Genomic DNA, 20,313 nt, shown 5'->3' on the forward strand with positions numbered 1-20,313 from the left:
GTCACCCCCACACCTGACGCCGGCCACCTCATCCAGACGAAGGCCGTTGGTGACGGTTGGTGACGGTTGGTGACGGCTCGTGCCACCCACTCCCGCGGAACGCACCAACGACCCGCAAAGAGAGAGGGGGGTACGAGGCGGACGACACAACCCACCCCCGCCCGGCCACCGTCACCTCCCCCTTCTCGGCCGCTTCCGCCCCGCCCCGGCCCCGCCCCTTTCGGCCAATCACATGAGCGAGCGCGGGGGCCGCCGGGAGCGGGCGCTCCCCGAGGGGCTCGGCTGAGGCGCAACATGGCGGCGTTGGCCGGTTGCTGAGCGGTCGGTGGCCGCGGTGTCGGCGGGCCGCCGGCCGGAGCGGGAGCCGCAGGGAGGCAGCGGCGGGTGGACACACGGCAGGAAGGGGGGGAAGCCGGTGGGGCCGGGCGGAGAAGAGCGGAGGAAGGTGGCGGGGCCGGCTCGGGCCCCCGGGCTGCGGCGGCGATGGCCCAGTGCGTGCAGTCGGTGCAGGAGTTCATCCAGGACTCGTTCGTGCCCTTGGTGGCCGCGCTGTGCAGCGAGGAGGCGGAGAGGCTCACCCGCAAGAACAACCTGAGCTTCGCCGAGCTGGTGAAGCCCTTCTGCCGCCTCACCTCGGAAGGTCGGTGCCGGGAGCGGAGCCGGGCTCAAGGCTTGTTTACACGAGGCGGGGGAGGCGGCGGCGCCTCTCCCTTCCGCCCGACGGCCTCCCCGGGGAGGACAGGGGTCCCGCCCGGCCTGCCGGAGCGGAGACGGGAGGCGAGACCCCTTTCCCCTGGGTCCTGGCGGTGGCCGCACGTTCGGGTGTTACCCGGAGCTGTGATAGGCAACCCGTTTGCCGGGGTTGCCCCAGGTGGTTGATAAGTCTGTTTAATTTTATTCGACCTGTTCTTCTCTGTGGAACCTTGGAAGTTAGGCTTCTCCTGGAGACATCATCAGAGCTGAAGAGGAAGGTGTTTGTAAATCTAGCTTTTCCAAACGGATTTTTTTCTTTTTGTAAAACGACTTTACTGTTTGTCTGGCTAATACTTGTCCTTGATTCTTACTATCAATTTTCTTGGAACTCACACTTGTAGTAAGACTGTTAGTGAAGTACCCAGTCGTTGAAAGTACAGTAGCTCTTTCAGAAACATTTATTGTAATTTCAGCTGCAAGTCTTTGCATTCTCTTACCTGTGGTTTTATCATATGTACTTTTTTGGTGATGTTTCTATAAGTTACACTTGTGCAAAGAGAAGGTGGGAATTGACCTGGTTATGTGGCATAGGTGAAATGACAGTGTAAACTACCAGCAAAACAGGAAACTGACCACTTAAGTTAAGCGATAGGGTTCTTTTACTGTAATGATTTAAGAGACTATCTGGATTTTTTTTAATTTAACTAAGCTGTGCTTTTCAAGACACTGCTTGCAGAACAGCAGTCAGAATGGAACTGCTCATCAGAATAGCAATGAAGTGACATTTGTCAGATTTTTTGACAGACACAGCTCAGACTTAAATCTCTGCGTGTTATGTGTTGAGGGAACAGTGCAAGGAAATGAAATTTGTACATGAGTTAGATTTTTTTGCACTGCTATTTGAAAAAATGGTACCAAATTAAGTGTGTTAAAATCTGCCTTAATTCTGTGGCAGGTCTTACAAACCTGTTAACCATAATTTGATAATAAATGTTTTTCCCTTTGTTTAGCAACACTAATGAGCTATTTGAGAATGCACCAGAGATAAAAATAATAAATGCAGGAGCTCACATCCTTGGAATTCTGAAGTTACTTAAATATTTCTTTAGTTTCTTTGGAGAAAGGCTTTCAAAACGCATCTAGCAAACAAAACCAGGCAGACTATTCAAAATGAAGCATTCAGTCTGAAGAATACGTAATTCTGTTGTCACTTAACTGTTACGATAGTTGGAACAAAAAGAGTTACAACTAAGGAACTTGCAAACCTAAATAATCCTCAGTGTTCCCCATGTAAATGCAGACCTTGATAGTATGTTGATGCATATAAACCAAAGTAGTCTTCACCCTCTTTTAATAAAGGAGTTAGTTGTGGCTAAAGATTAGACTTCCTCCCTTGATAAAATGTGAGACTTTGAGTGTATTTTTTGAGAGACTGATGCTGACTGAATTTCTGTATTCTTCTAAAAACTTGCAGAAGAAAGCTCCACTGTTTGATTTTCATAATTTCATAGTAATTTTTGATGTTCCTGTAATTGATCTTCTGCAAGCTCTGTCATGTAATAACGGACACCTTCGTGAACTGCATCTAAATCCCCATGATACAGTTTTAATTTCCTAATTTTACAGCTGTGGCTGTTGTGATGAATCTTTGAGAAAGGGCATCCTTGTTGTTCTGTGTAGGCAGCCTGACTTTGGCAGTCTGAACAATCCTGTTCAAAAATTGACTCAAGGGTCAGAGAACCAAGAAGTTGAAGCTTGGTACAATGGGTTTTGTTTTCGCACTACTGTCTGTGTATTCTGATTCAACAAGCCGCAAGCCTGACTGCAGTTCTTCAAGTGTGACTTCCTTTTCTAGCTTCGTGGAAAGAACGCTACTGCGTGCTGTATGTAACTTCTTGTGGTGAAGCCCAGCATGTATGAGGGTAGACAAGGCAATACTAGGCATTTTCTTCAGGCAGAAGAGTAGTTTAGTGCGATAAAATTTCTTAGGAGTCTGTGTAATGGTAAGCTATTTCTCTAGCTGCAGAACTTGTGGAGCTCTATGAAAGGGAAACATGGTTGTTGCAGTTTGCACAACACTGTTGTGTGGTGACAATGTTAATTGTATCCTGTGCACAAGACCTGAAAACGTAGCATAAGTCTTAAATTGCTCTACCTTAATAGGTTTGACCAGACTTAGCAGTAAAACCTCTCCATGGTGCTTTTCATGATAGTAAGAGAGGAGAGGCGTGATTAATGGTCTGATCATGGTACAGCAGAATGTGTGTACATGCACATGCCTCCACAACTGCGTGTTTCACTGCTTATGATTGTTTTGATCTCTTTACTTTTAAGCACAGTTTTTCTTAAGGGAGCATGAAATGCTGGTCTTTTTAATTAATACTCCTGCCTTTACTTAGTGGCTATTTCACTGAATTTTTAATGTAAAATTGGGTTGATCAGTATTTCATCTCTTTAGAAATAAGCTGTCCCTTTTACTTGTGACTTTAGAGTCCCGTTACAATACAGATTTTTCTCTGAAGTTTTGGATTTACATAGTTTATGAGCCTGCTGAAGGCTGCACATTGATCAACAACCTCACTTAGAGAAGCAGTGTGGTCGTGAAAGGAATCTCCTGATTTTTGTGCAAAATGGTTTTGATACACAGAAACTAAGCTGAGCTTTCTACTGTGCATGTATCAGTCGCCCTTCACATGTTAACAGAGGTGTGGAGGCACAGACCTCTTCTTGATTCTTCAGGTAGTGTTAAACCATGTGCTTCTTGTGGCTGCTCAGCCCAAGGAGGCCAGATTATATCCGATTTCAAGTGGAAACCTGCAAACATACATACTGTGGATGTAGTGCCACTGCACCGATCGGTATTAATCTACTCATCCAATTCTGCCTATCAGTGACTTGATAATGTTGGTGTAGCCAAAAATATCCTTGTAATATAGCAAATTGTGATGGTAGGAAACCCTGAGCACAGTTTCAAAGTGCTCCTTGCTGTAATCTTTAGCTTCTTGACTTCCATAAGTAAGTCACTTTTTGTGACAGCCCAAAACCTGTCCTAAAATTCTATCTTTGATAAAGGAAACAAAAAGTATATTGTGGATTTTATAGCTTCATATTTATTCTCAAAGTGGCAGTCTTTAACAATTGTGTGTGTTAATAATGACTGATGCCTAATTTAACAAATATATAAATCGTATAGGTAGCTTTTCTTTAAAATAATGTCCTGTTCTTAAGAGTCTTTAAAAATCCTATCTGAACTAAGACTGTCTTTGTGGGAGGGAGAATTACAGTGTACCCTTCAACTAGGAAGTGTCACTTTGATGGCCTTGATTACTCAGAAACCAAAGTGCCTTATGACTTAAAAAGGGGGAGCTCCTGATAAATGTATCTGATTCTAAACCTTAAATATGTGCTGGAAATAAGGAGGTATAATGGGAACGCTGTGTTTATTTGAGCTTAGTTGGATGTTAGGAATTCCTTGTCTGTTAGTACTTCAGTCAACATCTGAAGATTCTCAACTTCTGATGAGAAAGATCTTGTTCTAGTATATGTTACTATTCTCACTTCTGGCAAAATACTTTCTGAAATGAAATGTTTTAGTGTTACAGCTGTACTGATAAAGGCAAACTGATAAAACTTAGTTGCTTGTTTCTCCTGCTTCCTTTACATTTGATCTTTTCAGTAACCGTGTGGGAGTAGGGTTGATGATTTACCTATATGATAAGATGGGGGAAGAGTGAATTCCCTCCTTCAGCTTTCTAATAGAAACACCAAACTGCGTCAATTAAGTTTAGACAGCACATTAGCACTCCTCTGTGTTGCTAACAGCCTTATAATGAACCGGTTTAATCTGAAACTTAGAGCTGAAAAAACCCCTGTGTTCTGTAGGTCATTTTGGGTAGGATCGGTTCTCTAAACTGCTTCACACTTTTCTCATGAGTTTCAGTGCTGGCTAAGGGTTGGGAGTGAATGTGTGACTGAGAAAGGTAGAACCGTGCTAGTCCAGACTTGGAACTGCAATGGAAATCTGCTTTAACAGCTAAGATGGCCTGTGAACACGTCTAGTGTGTGATCTGGCTTGGGCTGTGTAGTTGTTACTTCTGGAACAGTGTGGAGTGCCCTCCAGGCTGGAGGGGGCTGAAGGCTCAGTTTCGGACCTTCATGGTGTGAGTTTTGTGGTTAGTTGCAGGATTGAGAACAAGAAGAAGAATCTGTTTTGCTGCCTTCTATATGCTATACAGTGGCTTGTGAAAATAAAATGCAAAGGAGTTGAGGGCTGTACTGTGGGGCACATGGTAGCACCAGGAGTCTTAGGGAGGCATATTCAGTGGGTCCTGCCTGCATTTGTACTCCGGTTTTGGTTTGAAATACAGAAAATGACATGAAAAATCAAGGCAGATACGGAATTGTAATGTGTACTTAAAATGTCACAAGTAGTTTTTTTTTTTTTTTAAGTACAGATGGCTTGAGGGAGCAAGTTTCACAAAGATTCTACAAAGGCAGTTCTGCATTTCCAAGTCATGTGAAGCTCAAATTATTGCTTATATTAAAATGCAGCTTTGTCTGTAAGATACAAAAGTGACTGCAGCCCAATCCCATTTTAGTGAAAAGATCACAGAGCTAGACTGTAAGCAGAAAGGTGAGCTAATGCATATGAGGAGAGAAAAAAAAAAGGCAAAAATCCCCAACCAAAACCCCCACTTGATTTTCTTGTGATTAATCATTTTTTGCTTTTCAGGAGACAGGCTTTTTTGAAAAATAAAAAAACCCCACCAAAACAAAAGCAGGGATTTAGGGAGGCAAATATTTTTTTGGATAAGTAACACAAAGCCAAACCAGCATAAGTTACTGTGTGCTGATAACATAAGGCTGGTATCACCCTTTTAAAGGCTCATTTTAATAAAGAATTTGTTTCTTTGTTTGAATATTATTTTAAAAGTAGTAATGGTCTGCTTCGCTTTTTCTAAATAAGCAACCTCTCTGTGCCAACAACTTACATGCTTGCCCGCTGTTTGTAGTTCTGTCATAAACACTAGGTCCATGGACACTTTAACTGCACTGTTGGGATATTTTTTTTTTTTTGAGGCTGCATGCAATAATCCACTACTTGTCAGGTAAAACTCTCATGCGTAATTCTGAAATCAAATGTAATACTTGTAAGACTCTTTTTTTTTTTTTTTTTTTTTTTTTTTTTTTTTTTTTTAAAGCAAGCATTTAGAAGTGAATCAGAAATGCTGGTATTACTAACATTGACTTTATTTTTAATGAATTAATTTTTACCAAAAGTTTGTCACTCAAGAAGTGTAACTTCAGTAACATAAATAATGTGATGCCTTCTGTAGAACAGGGAAATTCTAAACGCATTTATTTCAAAAAACAAAAACCAACCACCAACAAAACAAACTAAGATAATAACACTGTAGTATTGAAAATGAAAGGATGTTTGTTTTGGATGAGCAAATACTATGCTATCCCTGTCAAGTTTTTGAATGCTGTTATTTTGTACTGGGGTTTTCTTGGAAACTGGGGACCCCTCAGAATATAAGATGTTATGTGACATCCATACATGGTTACTATAGGCTTTCTGTGCAAGTTGAGTTCGTTCTGCAAGGAAGGGGGTGCAATGGTTTTGGGAATGCATTTTGGGTACTTTTTTTTACTCTGGATATTCTTATAAGCTAAGATCCTATGCTAGGTTTCATCAGCCTGTCTAGATGAGACTAATGGTGAGCATGAAGTAATTTATTGTTCTTCCCTTTCCTCTACTCCATTTTTCATACTCAAGTATTATGGTCTGTAATCTAAAACTGATCATGGAGAGGTTTGGTGAAGAAAGTAAACTTTAAAGAAAAAAAATCTTTTGGAGAAGTACTGATTTATGTAGCTATTGTAACTCTGTTATACTCCTTAATAAAGCCTATTTGTTTTTTTCTTTTTCAGTTCACATGAGAGATCCTAATAATCAGCTTCACATAATTAAAAATTTGAAGATTGCTGTCAACAACATTATTACTCACCCACCTCAGCCCGGTGCCATTCGAAAACTGTTGAATGATGTTGTGTCTGTCAGTCAGCCTGCTGAAGGACTAGTAGCTAATGTGATCACAGCTGGAGACTATGATCTCAACATTAGTGGTATGTAATGATACTGTATTTTTCTGTAATCAAACTGGAATTTACTGCAAGGTTTCTAACCTTAATTTCAAGTTTGTGGCATATATTAAAGTTACTCAGAGTTGATCAGTTTTGAGTCATTGTTTTTATGGATTCATATTTATCAAATTATTTTGGTTTTATATGATGCTAAAAGAATGGCCAAACTTAATTCTTAAGTTAATGTTTCCTAATGCTGTAATTCTTCTGAACTTGTGATAAATCATCATATTATTTTAACATAGAAAATACTTGTGATTTGGCTGTGTTAGTAGCTCATCAAATTAGAGAGGTTTTCTTGTTACAAAACTGATGTACTAACTTGTTACTGTTGGCTGAATAAATATCAGAACTTATTTACAATATTGGTACTAATGTATAGCTTTACATTGAAGTTAGTCCTCCTGGCTTCTTTTGTTTGTCTCTTTACTTGTTGCTTAATACATAGAGTTCATAAAGTTGTCACAAAAAGTTTAAGGATAAAGGGCTTTGAGGAAAGCTGTGTGATTCCTTGTCTTGTTGTTTTTTTTTTTTTTTTGTGAAACTCAGTGCTTCATATTTCACTATCAAAATGGCTAGAATATTCTAAAAGTGTTCCCTTTCAGATCTCCAAGGGATAAGGCATTCTGAATAATACTAAATGAGACCTGATCTTGAGAGCTGAGAAGATTAAACTCTTCCCAATTAAGACACTAATCCATTAAAGCCTTTGAGTACATACTTAATTCAAAGCATGTATGCATTGCCCTATTTAAACATAAGTAATCTATTGTACATAAAATTCAACATGCAGTGAGCAGTTTGGCTCTGCTGTAGCAAAAGACTGACGAACACTCATGAGGACTAGCATCTGCTGTTTTCATAGTGCATTGACTTTTTTTTTATGTTGGCAATGAAAAATTGTATAATTCTACATCTTTGATACCTAATTTATAAGCCACATCTTAAACTTGATGTGAAATATTGATAGTAAAGGAAAAGACTTGAGCCTGGAAACTAACTTTTGAGAGCTACTGAGAAATTGCGCCCTTCTTTAGTTTCTGTGCCCCTGTTTATCTGTGAAATTGGTGAACTGCCATTTTTTTGTGAAATCTTTTTGGAGGGAAAGTCTGCTTCGATTCCAAAGATTGGAAGACGCTAAGAAAGCAGAATGGTTGCAGTGAAGAAACCTTTCCATAACAATTTAGAATTGAGGTATTAGAAGAAGGGAAGAAAGATAGTGACTGCGTCAAGCCACACTTTGTAGGTGTGGAAGCAAATAATTCTCCTTTTATTTTCCTTATTTGCTGCTAGAGACTTAGATGTACAAATTACCATACTTGACTATCTGCTGTCTTTCAGTGATTAGGCTCTTATTTCCATTCAGACTGGCTATATGCTTATTTGAGAGAAGGAAAGATGTGTAAGATCATACAGAAGGACAAAATCATGTAACAATGTTGTAGTTTTGTGGTAGCCCTTTTTAGAGCTTTAGCAAAAAAACACTGACACAGTGTTCTTGATGATGAAACTTGGGTCCTCTTACCCTGTAGGAGGACATAAGAAGGTCCCTAGCTTGTCAGGGAGTTCAGGTAGAGTTCCTTTTCTGCTTGGAAAACTGAGTATTTACAAAGAAACTTTTTTTTGAAACTTTTTTTTTCAATTTTGTTAGAGCATTTTATTGAAAACCCACGGAAGCAGCCATTCCTGGCAACAAAACATAATCTTTTGGCATGGAAATGTGAAATACTCATATCTGTTCTTAATCTGCTTTTTTACTTCTGGTGAACTAGTTTTCTAGGATGGCAATATTAAAACATATTTTAGACACAAACATTGGGAAATTCATGTATGAATGTTTCTAGCACTGGACTCGTGATCCTGTTCTCTTCAGAAAAGTTTCGGAAGTGCTGTGGTGAATTGGTTTAATTGTTTGTAATCCTTGTTTGTTACACTTTATTGCACTTGTTGTTTAACAGTTTCATAGTTCCATAATCCTCTTGTACTGAGAGACCTGGTTGATTGCTGAAAGGATGTTACATTCAGCCCTGCCTGCTTCTCCCATGTGCTGGTGCACATGCAAAGCGAGGGAAAAGCAATCCCACTAAAGGTCTTTTTTTTTTTTTTTTTTTTTCTCTCCCAAATAAGATTTCAGCTGAATCCCTTCCCTGGCTATGTTTACTCAGGGCTGTGTGATGCTGGCATGCAGCCATGCAGGAATATGATGGAGATAAGGGAGAACGTTGGGGCAACCACTTCCAGCAGCTAACATCTTCAGTTACTTTAACTGTAGTACTACAGGCTGAGAAATCTCAGAAATTAGTGTCTTGTATTTAGAGTATCTTCCAACTAGAAAAATGGAAATAATACCTAAATATAAATTAATTCTTTACTATTTTATAGTTTTCCGTTTTTATTCAAGCCCATAACTTGGGCTGAACCAGAAATTAATATTGAATTCTATTAAACTGCACAGTCAAATGTGGAGGAGCCTGAAACGTTCATGTTTAAGGTTAACTGCAATCAAATGTCTTCAGTCCCTGATGGGCCTGCATGGTATAGATTTTCTACTTTGTGCTACCAGAGCATAAAAGCCAATAGTGTGTTTGCACCTGACCCTTTTTAGTATAATAATACCATGTTTTTTCTATCAGATCGCTCAGTTAAAGCTAGTGTTCCTTGGTACAGTAATTGGAAAGAGACACTGATGGAACTGAACACATCCACGTTTCATTCAGGTATTTTTTTTGTGGTTGGTGCCAATTTACCAAATTGCCCTTTATTCCTTTTCCATGTGCCCCATCCACCTTTCCTTACCATATGCTACAACTGTTTATGACTTTTCTTGGAGTAGATGTGTGTTCCTTCATTTTTCCCCCCCTAAATTAAAAATTATTGGTGATGGTTGTTTAATTTTTCTTTTAGTCACATTTCTGTTCCTGTTAATCTAAATCATTTGGTCTTTCCATAGAGTCAATAAGTGCAGAGTGGTGGTGGGAAACAACCTGATGCTTTAAAAGCACTGTCTTTTTTGGACCTATGGAACTGTATACTGTTAATGTTCTGCATCTCAAATGTAAACACTTTCTGCTTCTCTGTAGAACTTGCTTCTCAGGGGGTGGTAGTACTTTTCAAATTGGAGCTAAAGTCCTGACTGTACGTAGAGCACATGTGCCTCTGTTATATTGACTTTCGTTCTGGAATATGACTGTTGTCAAAAAAAAAAAAGCTTTGTAATACATTTTAAGCTAGTTTATAAGACTTCTTGCTACCAGAATGCTTTGGTTATTGACTTTACAGTGAAGCTCTGTGTTGTGGTCTATAAGAGCCAGATTTTGATGCTTTTCAGTTTTAGATGCTAACAAAGTTTATGCCTTTGGTTAGTAATAGCTATCCTGTCAATAGTGTCTGCTCAGAAGCTGCAAAATGCCTTCCTTTCTGAACGTGCTAGAGTAGTGGTATCCGTGTAATTTATCTTGGTCAGTCAGGTAGCTAAAAAGTAGAAAACCTCATGAAGTAGACTTCTTATTCTTAGGCTGTTTATGTATGAATATTACTGACCAGTTCTTTTTTCTAAGAATTTCTGAACACATTAACATGTTTGCCTAAACTTCCGTTTGGCTTGTATAGTATACTGGAAAAATGCAGACCATACAGGTCTGTGTACTTAAATGACACAGTGTTACTATGCACTGCTATAATGTGTTATGAATTGTTACATCTGTGAATTTTCTTCAGATATTGTTTTTGTTTTGAATATGGTGTGTTTTTATTATTTTTGAGTATCTGCTATAAATGATTATAGTCCTGTAAATGCCCTTGAATGAATACTGTTGACTTGTGGTTGTGTAGAGGGAATTCAGTTGCCTTTGTACATACTTCCAAGGTTCTTAATAGTCTGAATGAAAAAGGGGAGGGGGAAAAACCCCCCAAATCCATCCCACAAAACAAAGTAGTAACTTCCTTGTTTATAGCTGTGTCAGATTTTTTAAAAAAACTTTTATTTTGACTGTGATTCAGCTGTAAAACAGAAATGGAAAACTGAAAACAGAGCTTGAAACTGAAACGCAGTTGAAATTTCTATCGCTGTTTTAAATTTTTGTCACATTTCAAACACTATTTGGTTTGAACCTGAGTTATTACAAGACTTTGGTATACTTGTAAAAAAATAAGCATATTGTTTTTAACAACAAGCTATGTTTTCCTTGATTTAAATAGTTGGCACATTTACACGTGGGACTTAGTAAAGCCAAAAGGTTTTTATACCCTAGATGAGTGCCCAGAGAGCAGCTGGTAGAAAGGCTATAATCAAAAGCTAGAGTTTGCCTCCTGTTGATCTCTTTTTCTCTGAAATGTGCTGACTGCTAAGACTGAGTTCAGTTATGAAGTATGACTGTATCTGACTTCTGTGTGGATGAAGCTGATGTGAGATTGCCTGACAAGGTAGGATTAAACAAAATGCATTAACTTAATGCACTAGAAGATAATTCCAACATAAAAATGAAACTCAATTTCTAAAGTCAGCTAAGAAATCAAAGTGGTGGGGGGTTTTTTGGGGGGTGGGGGGGTGGGCACAGGGGAGGTTTACAAAGCACTAGAAAAATCTTATGCAAGTTAAATCAAAGAGTGTATTTTCTCGAGGCCATATAAAGAAAATAAATACCTCCAGAATTTCTTATGAATGCATTTTTTCTGTACTGGTTATTGCTTTCTAGTTTGCAGGTGGGTTTACATGGATTCCAGCTAACTTCTACGTGAAATCAGTTTATTGGAAGCGGACTGATTTTGCTCTGGGGTCTTCTTTGCACTCAAGAGAAAGAGTTGCAGAATTGAGATGGTATAAAACAGGCTTGAAAGAAGAAATATTACTTTATTGCTAAACTGATAGTTGGAGTGGAAAGAAACAGACAAGGTTTTTAAGTTCACATGTTCTTTGGATGTCCCAGACATACTTGGTTTCCCTTCATTTGTTACTCTTACGAAAAGGAAATCTCTATTGTAAATGGGCATTTGAACGTGGGAGGTTAACATTTTAAGGCATTAATGGCACAGCTTGGATCTGAGCTTTTAGCTTTTTGGATCTCTGCTTTGCCAGCTGACAGCTGTTTATTTTAGCAGGGCAGAGGAAGGGGACTACTATCAAGCCAAGTCACAACACTGGCAAAAAAACTTTGGGCAAGTTGGCAGGGTAGGGTTTTGGTGATCCTTAGTTCCTCTACATACTTGAAAATTTTGCTTCTTGGACAATTCTTGCAGCCCTAGATGAGGCAAATTCAATGACTGTTAGGAGAATTTTGGTTTGTTTTTTCTTTCCTAAGTGTGTACGTATCTGTGTTTTAAAGGTCTGGTAAGGAGTGATTATTCTAGCAAGGACTGAATACATGTGAACCTACAGTCTTGAGGAAGTTGGTGGTTAAGCTGCCATTTAGTTTCACAGGATTTGATTCAAAATGTTACTGTTTCTCCTGCTTGTGTGCATTTTAGATGCTTTCTCCTTAGACTGTTTCCCCCTTCTTTTCCCCTGCTGTGCAAACCTTGTCATAGTTCACAAGCTTTGCTCTTAGGTGTAGTCTTTCATATTTTTTTTCATAAATGAGTAAACAGAAGTTTCACTGAATATTCTAATTTGTCCTATCTTATTGTGTATTCCAGCTACTACTCCTTGGTTTGAGTCTTACAGAGAGTGCTTTCTTCAGTCCATGCCTGCATCAGATCATGAATTTTTAAACCACTATGTTGCATGTATCCTTTGAGTGTTACAGATCTCTGTAAAGTCTGTTACAACTGGCTGCAGAAATGTGATGTAGGAGACTTGGAAATTTTGCAATAACTCTTTTTGCCATCATGATTTGACATAAACTTTTTCAATATGTCTGACTATACATATTAGTTTTGCAAGGGGTCAGGGTTTTCTTTCTTCAGTGTTTTTTTTTTTTTAAACCATACTTTTTTTTTTTTTTGTCAAACTGAACTTTATTACCTGTAAACTAAACTTCCTTATCCTAAACCACTTTCAGCTGTAGCTCTTAAGGTATCTGTTGACTGTCCCTTATGTACAACAGAGGCTGGTGTGTTTGGGATGCACCTGCTGCTTTTTATAGCTTTTTCTAGCAGATGGAGGGGGGAGGTTGGGCGAGAGTGTTTTGGAAAATTGGTGAACTTCGAGCTATTTTGGACAAAAAGAATTCTGGAAAGGTGCCTAAATGCTTTCACTGTGTTTTTCTTTTTTTTTTTTTTTTTTTAACCAAAACTTAGGCCTGATCTGCTTGTCTACAGGGAAAGTAAAAATATGCACTGTTTCATGATGTAGCTGGTGTTTAGCTTTACAGTAATTATAATGCTGCAGGTTTCATAACACTTTCTTCCTTTTTTACTGTACTTTATCATTTCAATATGGTGGAACAGGTATGTTAATAGACAAATTTGTGCAGGATTAGCTTGCCAAAATACTGATTCTGGGCTTCTAAACATTAGTAATGTTTAAAGTACAACTTTATTTATTGCTTTTCTGAATTAATGTTTCTGATTTGGTGAATAGAAGTAACAGAGCAGGATGTTCCTTATTAATAATTTTGTAGTTGCATTAAGGTAAAAATCTGGGCACTTCTGCTTTTTAATCAGAAGATGTTGCTGTGTTTATGAATACTGGCTGTTACTGTTGCTCAGGTGATATCAAGTCCCAACTGTCCTTGGAAGATGAAAGCTAAAGTACACTGGGGGTTGAATTTCAGTTGTATGTTTCATATTTGAACAGTTGGTCTGTAAAAACTTAAATGGACTATTAGCTAATATGTATTGTCTTAAAATTGGATTAAATGTCAGAATTGGGGCAAAATCCTGTTTCATATCATGTTACAGTTGTTAGTTAACTGACTATTTAAATGGTGGTTTTTGAGTTTAAGGCCAAATTCTAATTGCACATACTTTTGTGCTAGTGTGTTTTATAGGCTTAAACATTGTACTAGTCTGTTTTATTTTATACAGCTTCCTATTTTATTATATGATTGGTGGTTGTTCCTGGGTTCTTTTGGTAAATGTCCTTAACTTGAATTCAGGTATGCTTGTAGTTTCTTCTAGTGAACCGGAGCCTGTGGAGCAATTTCTGAAGCTGTCTCAAGAACAACATCGAATTCAGCATAGTAACGAATACTTATATCCCAAGTGGTTTATACCAAACACGCTCAAATATTATGTGTTACTCCATGATGTAAGCACAGGAGAGGAACAAAGGTGGGCCTTCTGCATTCACTGGACTTACAGATGAACTCTTTGGCTGAAATGTTTGCATTTATACAGTCTGTTGAGATTAGACATGTAACAGGATCCGTTAACTAGTATGCCGAATATTATCAAGGTAGATTTCCTTAAGCATTATTTTTAGAGCTGTTTCTTATGTTCATTTAAAAAGGAAAGAATCAATGCGAGCTTGTTGAGGTAGATGCTTTCTCTGCTAGGTTGCTGAACTAATTCTCAAAGATTCTCAGTTTCACTCTTGCATAAGAACTGCTTTAAAAATAGGAGAATCTTCCTTTTAATCCCTATGGATAATAGTCTAAAATAGCTTGTTGCAGTACACACCTAGAATAGAATTAATTTGACAGGATAAATGTTGTTTTTATTTTTTCAGAGCTGACTCCATTTATGAAGAGATGAAGCAGAGGTATGGAACTCAGGGATGCTATTTGCTGAAAATAAATTCTCGGGTGTCTAATAGAGGAACAGATGAACAGATACCTGATCCTTGGAGTCAGTATCTTCAGAAAAACACTATCCAGAACCAGGTATTATAGTATTCTAAAAACAATTCTAAGGTGGACATGAAAGCCTTTTTAGTTGTGTCAAACTTTTCCTTTATATTATGTATGTGTTTCTACAACATGGGCTAATAGGCAATCAAGATATTTCTAATATAGCTATGACTTTTTGTGAGAGCATAAGATGAGTGCGCTCTCAAAGAACTGTCCTCTATGCTACTTAAATCATCAGTAAGGAGCACTGAAATTCTGGACTGTCAGAAATAGACTGACAGGAGCACCAAAATAATAGGCTGGAGTTTTATGCACTGACGAGCAGGTAACCTCAGAAGTGTCCTACTCATAGTAAATTTCTACCTTCGATTAATTTTCTTCGCTCTTAAAATTTGGGGTTTTTCCAGCTCTTCTGTACTTCACTAAACATTGTGGGTGTGTTTTGTGGGGGGATGTGTGTTTTTCTTGTAACTTCTTGCAGTCCGGTCTGATTTGTCATCTGCTAAGATGGCAAACGATAGTGTGTGTTAGCTCCGAGTCCTGAGTTCAATTTGCCATAAATGTCTGTATTTTTGGCTTCAGGACTAAAAATATTCCTCCTTAAGTTTGCTTTTAGACTGACCTACAGTTTTAACTGCATCTGATTAAAAGGTTGGTTTGTGGAATTATAGTTCTTTACCAATTCTAGCTGGCACTGGAAAGTCAAAACATCTCATATGCTGTAAACTAAGAGGACCAGTAATGTTTCATCATAAACTAATTAGATCTTTTTTCTGTCCCATGTCAACTGTCCAACATAAGATGATTTTTTTTATATAAACTTGTTCAGGCATTGCTTTAGGGAGCATATTTTCCCTGCTTGTAGGCATTGCTGTGTAAGAGTTAAAGTGGCTTGCTTTAGTTGACAGTGAAGCTATTTGAACAAGCCAGAAGATACTTGCTTCCTTTGTTGGTGAATATAACTTTCATCTTCACAATAGGACAGGTTCTTAAAGCCTCCCAAACTACTTAAGAAATAAATACATATGAACAAACATGCTTTCTTAATAATTCAGTTAACTGTTATTAAACTTATCAAGTACTGTTGACTGAGTCTTGTGTGTGTGCTCTAGTATTCTTAAAATTCTGACTTTTTGTTTTCTCTCACAGGATTGCTATGAAGATTGTCCTTATACCGTCATTTCAAACAAGAATACTGATCACTTGATATCAGATGGCTTAGACAGTGAAATGAAAGGTATTTTTATAACTTCCATCAAAACACTGATGCGAAAGCATTCATACAGCTGTCTCATGTCTTGGACAGTAATCACTTGCGTGATCTGTTAGGCAATTCAAAGTAAGAATTTTCTGAGTGCTCAAAGGTAATGTAACCTGGTGTCCACGAAGAAAAGAACTGTGGTGCTGATGTACTGGATTGGTGGCCATCAGTAGATGGGAAATGAATGCCTTTTTTGAAAATTAAGGCAGCTGTATAGGATTCAGATGAGAAGCATCATTAAGTAGGGAAGAAGTGGAGGTACCCCATGCTGTCTGGCCTGACTCAGCCCAGATCCTTCAGATATGACTTGGAAGACCCGGGGAAACCTAGCATGTGTAGGAGAGTCTGCAGTTGCCTAAAAAAGTGGCTTTATAGGGCCTTACAGCCCAGGTGTAGTCTGGAAGCTGCTGTTTGAATTTTACATACCCTGCTTTACGTTTAATGAGTAAAATCCATTAAGGATTTGCTTTCACAGCTCATCTTTGCTCAGTGCTAGCTAGGGCTAGATAAAGTGAACTGATTTTCTTTTATAGAAGGGAATTAATGAGAGCTATTTAAGTTTTAGAGTGAAACGTCTCAGTCTAGTTCGGATAGATAGATGCAGTACTCGACAGCCCTTTTCACTGAAATAAGAGAATTTTGGAGGAGGTTATTTTACATCATGACTGCTTGGAAGGACATGGAAAATGAGTTTGTTTTTTTTAACCTTAAAACAGAAGCAGAAAAGAGCAAATGGATCCAATGGAGCCATTGTAGTAATTGCTGCATTTCCAACTTTTCATGAACATTTGACTTTGGTTTTACTTGGGGATCCTTTGCACTGTAGTTGAGAACCAAGAACCTACTTATTTAGCCATGTTGCCATTCCTGAGATTCTCTGAGCTTTCTGAGGAATTTCAGGAGTCATGTAATACTCAGGTAGTGGTCTGCTGCTCTCTGCTCGGCATCAATCTGTAGCAGAATAATTGGTGAATAGCTTTGCTTAGCAGAGTTCCGAGTAAGGAAAGCTTTAAAGTAGGTTAATAACAATGACTTTTTAAAACCAAAATGTGTAAGTAACTTTATACTTACTGAGGTTTTTGTTTCAATCTTTCAATAGATGGCCTGTCAAATAACTTTAAGACTCACCCCCTTCAACTGGATCATCCCAGCGGGAGTCTGGATAGTACAGATTACATGAAGGCTACCGCATCATTGCAAGACTCAAAGAAATCAAATTCTGGAACACCTCATGGTGCTTGTTTAACACTCACAGATCACGATCGAATTAGACAGTTCATACAGGAATTCACATTTAGGGGACTTTTGCCACATATAGAGAAGACAATTCGGCAACTTAATGATCAGGTCAGTTTACTTTTAAAAATACTTTGTGCTGTAATACCAAAAAACAGTTGGGGTATAAATCCAGTTATCCAAAAGTCTGTGTTGAAATTATTACTTCTGCATCTAATGATTCAATGATGTTATTGAAAAATATAAGTACATTTAAGAGAAATAGCCGAAATCATCATTTTTACGCAATTTGTCTTTTTAAAAAAAACAAAACTAAAAACCAACTTGTATCGTCAGAGCTTCAGTGCAAGGTGGCTTCTTTGTGAAAGCCTGTCTGAACTGTTATCAGGGATATCTGTCCTCACTCCTAAAATCTTAATATTTTATGCCTCTGGATGATTCTGGCATGAGGAACAAAATGTACTTTTTGTGTTTCAACATTAGAACACAACAAAAGTTAAATGTGTATTCATCAATAATTGTCTGCAAAAAAGCTGTATACTTCCACTGCTACTTCTTAATGGGGGGGTGGGAGAAATGCATGGATACCCTAAATCATGCAGTTCTGTTTTGATCTCAGCAGTTTTTGCAACTGAATATTCTTCTGTCAAGCTAGGATTTTTCTGGAAGTTTGTTAGTTAATATCATGGCCATGTTAAGTCAAGGACATGCATTAAAGTTATTTCTGTCCCAGTAAGGTCCTTTCTTTTATCAGTATTTCACTCTTGTCTTATACAGTCAGAGAGAGAAATTGACATAGATTAGTTTGTATATGCTGACTGGCTTTATGCTTGAAAAACTTCATGAAGAAACATTAAAAAAAAAAAGGTGCATACATAAAGTGTAGGAAACAACCTTACTACTAGGGATGTAGTAATATGTTCCTAGTCATGGTAAGAAAAGCGTGATATTACGTTTTCAAAAATCATCCTCAAAAAGAGATGTAGTTTGCCTTAGATCTTGGGAATGGTAGTTCCATGTGGAAGTTTCCTCATTAGTGGAAATTACCTGAAAGAATACTGTTGTGTAACCTCGCTTGCAGGTATGACTGTACCCTTGACACTTGAAATCGATGTTTGCATTGTGCTTTAGGTGGGTGGTGTTGGGGAGAATGTTCTCTCTTGAAGTATGTACTTAATCTAGATTTTTAGGTTGGAGTGATACCAGAAATTAGATATTATGTTAGATTTCACACAGATACATCAATGTTTCAGTTTTTAGGACTGAGATGGCTGCAGTTTACAGCAACCATAGTGTAGCTCAGCTGCCTGACATAGAAGTTGCAACTCGTGTATTTATTCTATCTTAGTGTCAGTGATTCATTCAGAAGGAGTGTGCTCTTGCTTATGATTGTTTTTGTTTATTTCTGTTTTGGGGAAAAAAACCAGAATTTGGAAAGCCTTAATAAAGCTTGAGGTTTTAATATTAGTTTAACTTATATATCGCTTGTAATGTAGTACTCTAAATTAGTGTCTTTTTGCAGTTAATATCCAGGAAAGGCTTGAGTCGATCACTGTTTTCCGCTACTAAAAAATGGTTTAGTGGTAGCAAGGTTCCAGAGAAAAGTATAAATGAACTGAAGAATACTTCTGGTTTGCTGTAAGTAATTTCAGTCCTTATCTTTAGATGTAAACTGAAAATAAACTTCTCTTTTTTTGGGGAGGGAAGGCCTACGTTTATTTGATGGTGTTCTGCAAGGTGAACTAAATCAGCAGTATTTCAAGACTTTAACTGGAGAAATCATCAAAAGTACTGTGCCTAAAACTGTACAATAAAGGAGTAGCAGAAGTTAAAGAAAAAGGGGATAAAAGAAATTGTTTAGAGCTGTCTTCCTGGTATATTTACAGTGAAGCTTTCTAAGTTACAAATAACATACAGTTTTAGGAGTAATAGTAATAAAAAGAAACTATGGTCTGCTCTAAGATTTTTTTTTTAAGATTTGTACAAGCTTTTTCTTATTTAAGCCAAACACCATGTATAGGTATTTTTAAGGTAACTATGTAATTTACTGCTGTTGATTGACTGTTAAGTATATTGTCTTTGCAAGTGTGTTTGAGAACTAAATTAAGGGGAATTTCATACTTTCTGCACCTGTATTTTACACTAAAAACAGTTTTTAAATTTTACCAGAACATTTATTCTGTATGCTTTGTAACTTCCCTCTATGAATGAGGATGTATAATCATGAAAATAATTCTCTTCAACTGTCTTATTGTAATGGAAAGAACTTCTTGGATGTTACCTTGCCAAAGTTAATGTCCCTGACACTTACCTACAACTTTAAATTTGATTGATGTGTGTCTTTGGGTTTGTAATCAAGATGTTAAGTTCAATTTTCTGTATTGAACTTGTAAGCATGGTTTGCTTCCTACAAAGTTTGACTAACAACTCTCTGTGAAAATGTATTTGATCTTCACTAAAGTGATTCATACGTATTTGACTAATCAAAAGACAGATTGATGCTTGCGGAGGACAGGAACTTGCCCAGTGTTTTGGCGTAAGGCATAGTTTTTTTAGTGGATTTTCTTTCAAAAGAAATAGGGAGAAATAACAACTACATCTAGATGAACAGTCAAAGTCTTATGTGTTTTTTCCTTCTCATACAGCTCTGTTTAGCTGTAACAATCTTACTGAGCAGTTTCAGTGATAGCCAAGAAATACTGAAAAAAGTATGCAGCTAAGAGGAATGCTTGCTCTGAATGTTAGTGGAACAGTGAATCTCATTAATGGGAAAGTAGGGTGTGAAACTAAGTTACATGCGGCAGAAAGGAAGCAGCTTCACTTTTCTTAGCTGTTTTTTGGGTAAGGCTGAAGCAATGCAGTTTTTATTCCTATTCTGTGAATAGAAGTTAAGATGAGAGGGAAAGACTTTATAGAGCATGTCTTGCTCTATTTATTAAAATTATGACTTTGAATTTAAATATTTGTATTTATAGGTATCCACCAGAAGCACCAGAGCTTCAAATCCGGAAAATGGCAGACTTGTGCTTTTTGGTTCAACACTATGAACTTGCCTATAGCTGTTACCATACAGCAAAGAAAGACTTCTTAAATGATCAGGCAATGCTTTATGCAGCTGGAGCACTGGTTGGTACTTCACATAACATAAACATTCTGTGAACTTTTCCTAATAATCTCTAATATTTGTCTGAAGGTAACAAAATGGAATCTCTTCCTTCCACCTCCAAATTTATAAGGGTCTTGCCAAAT

At 37.8% G+C, this 20,313-nt stretch overlaps 1 protein-coding gene across 1 annotated transcript in view; it reads left to right on the plus strand.

The window, feature by feature from the left end:
• The first annotated feature begins 483 nt into the window (after positions 1 to 483).
• Positions 484 to 20,313, plus strand: part of TRAPPC8 (trafficking protein particle complex subunit 8) — a 52,914-nt gene continuing 33,084 nt past the window's right edge. The window contains 9 exon segments of the mRNA XM_074146398.1: positions 484 to 640; positions 6,628 to 6,822; positions 12,472 to 12,561; positions 13,875 to 14,049; positions 14,447 to 14,600; positions 15,717 to 15,804; positions 16,928 to 17,175; positions 18,587 to 18,702; positions 20,040 to 20,190. Of these exon segments, the coding sequence (XP_074002499.1) occupies positions 484 to 640; positions 6,628 to 6,822; positions 12,472 to 12,561; positions 13,875 to 14,049; positions 14,447 to 14,600; positions 15,717 to 15,804; positions 16,928 to 17,175; positions 18,587 to 18,702; positions 20,040 to 20,190 (1,374 nt within the window).

This window comes from Numenius arquata, chromosome 4 (genome assembly GCF_964106895.1).
Source record: "Numenius arquata chromosome 4, bNumArq3.hap1.1, whole genome shotgun sequence".
Lineage (NCBI taxonomy): Eukaryota > Metazoa > Chordata > Aves > Charadriiformes > Scolopacidae > Numenius > Numenius arquata.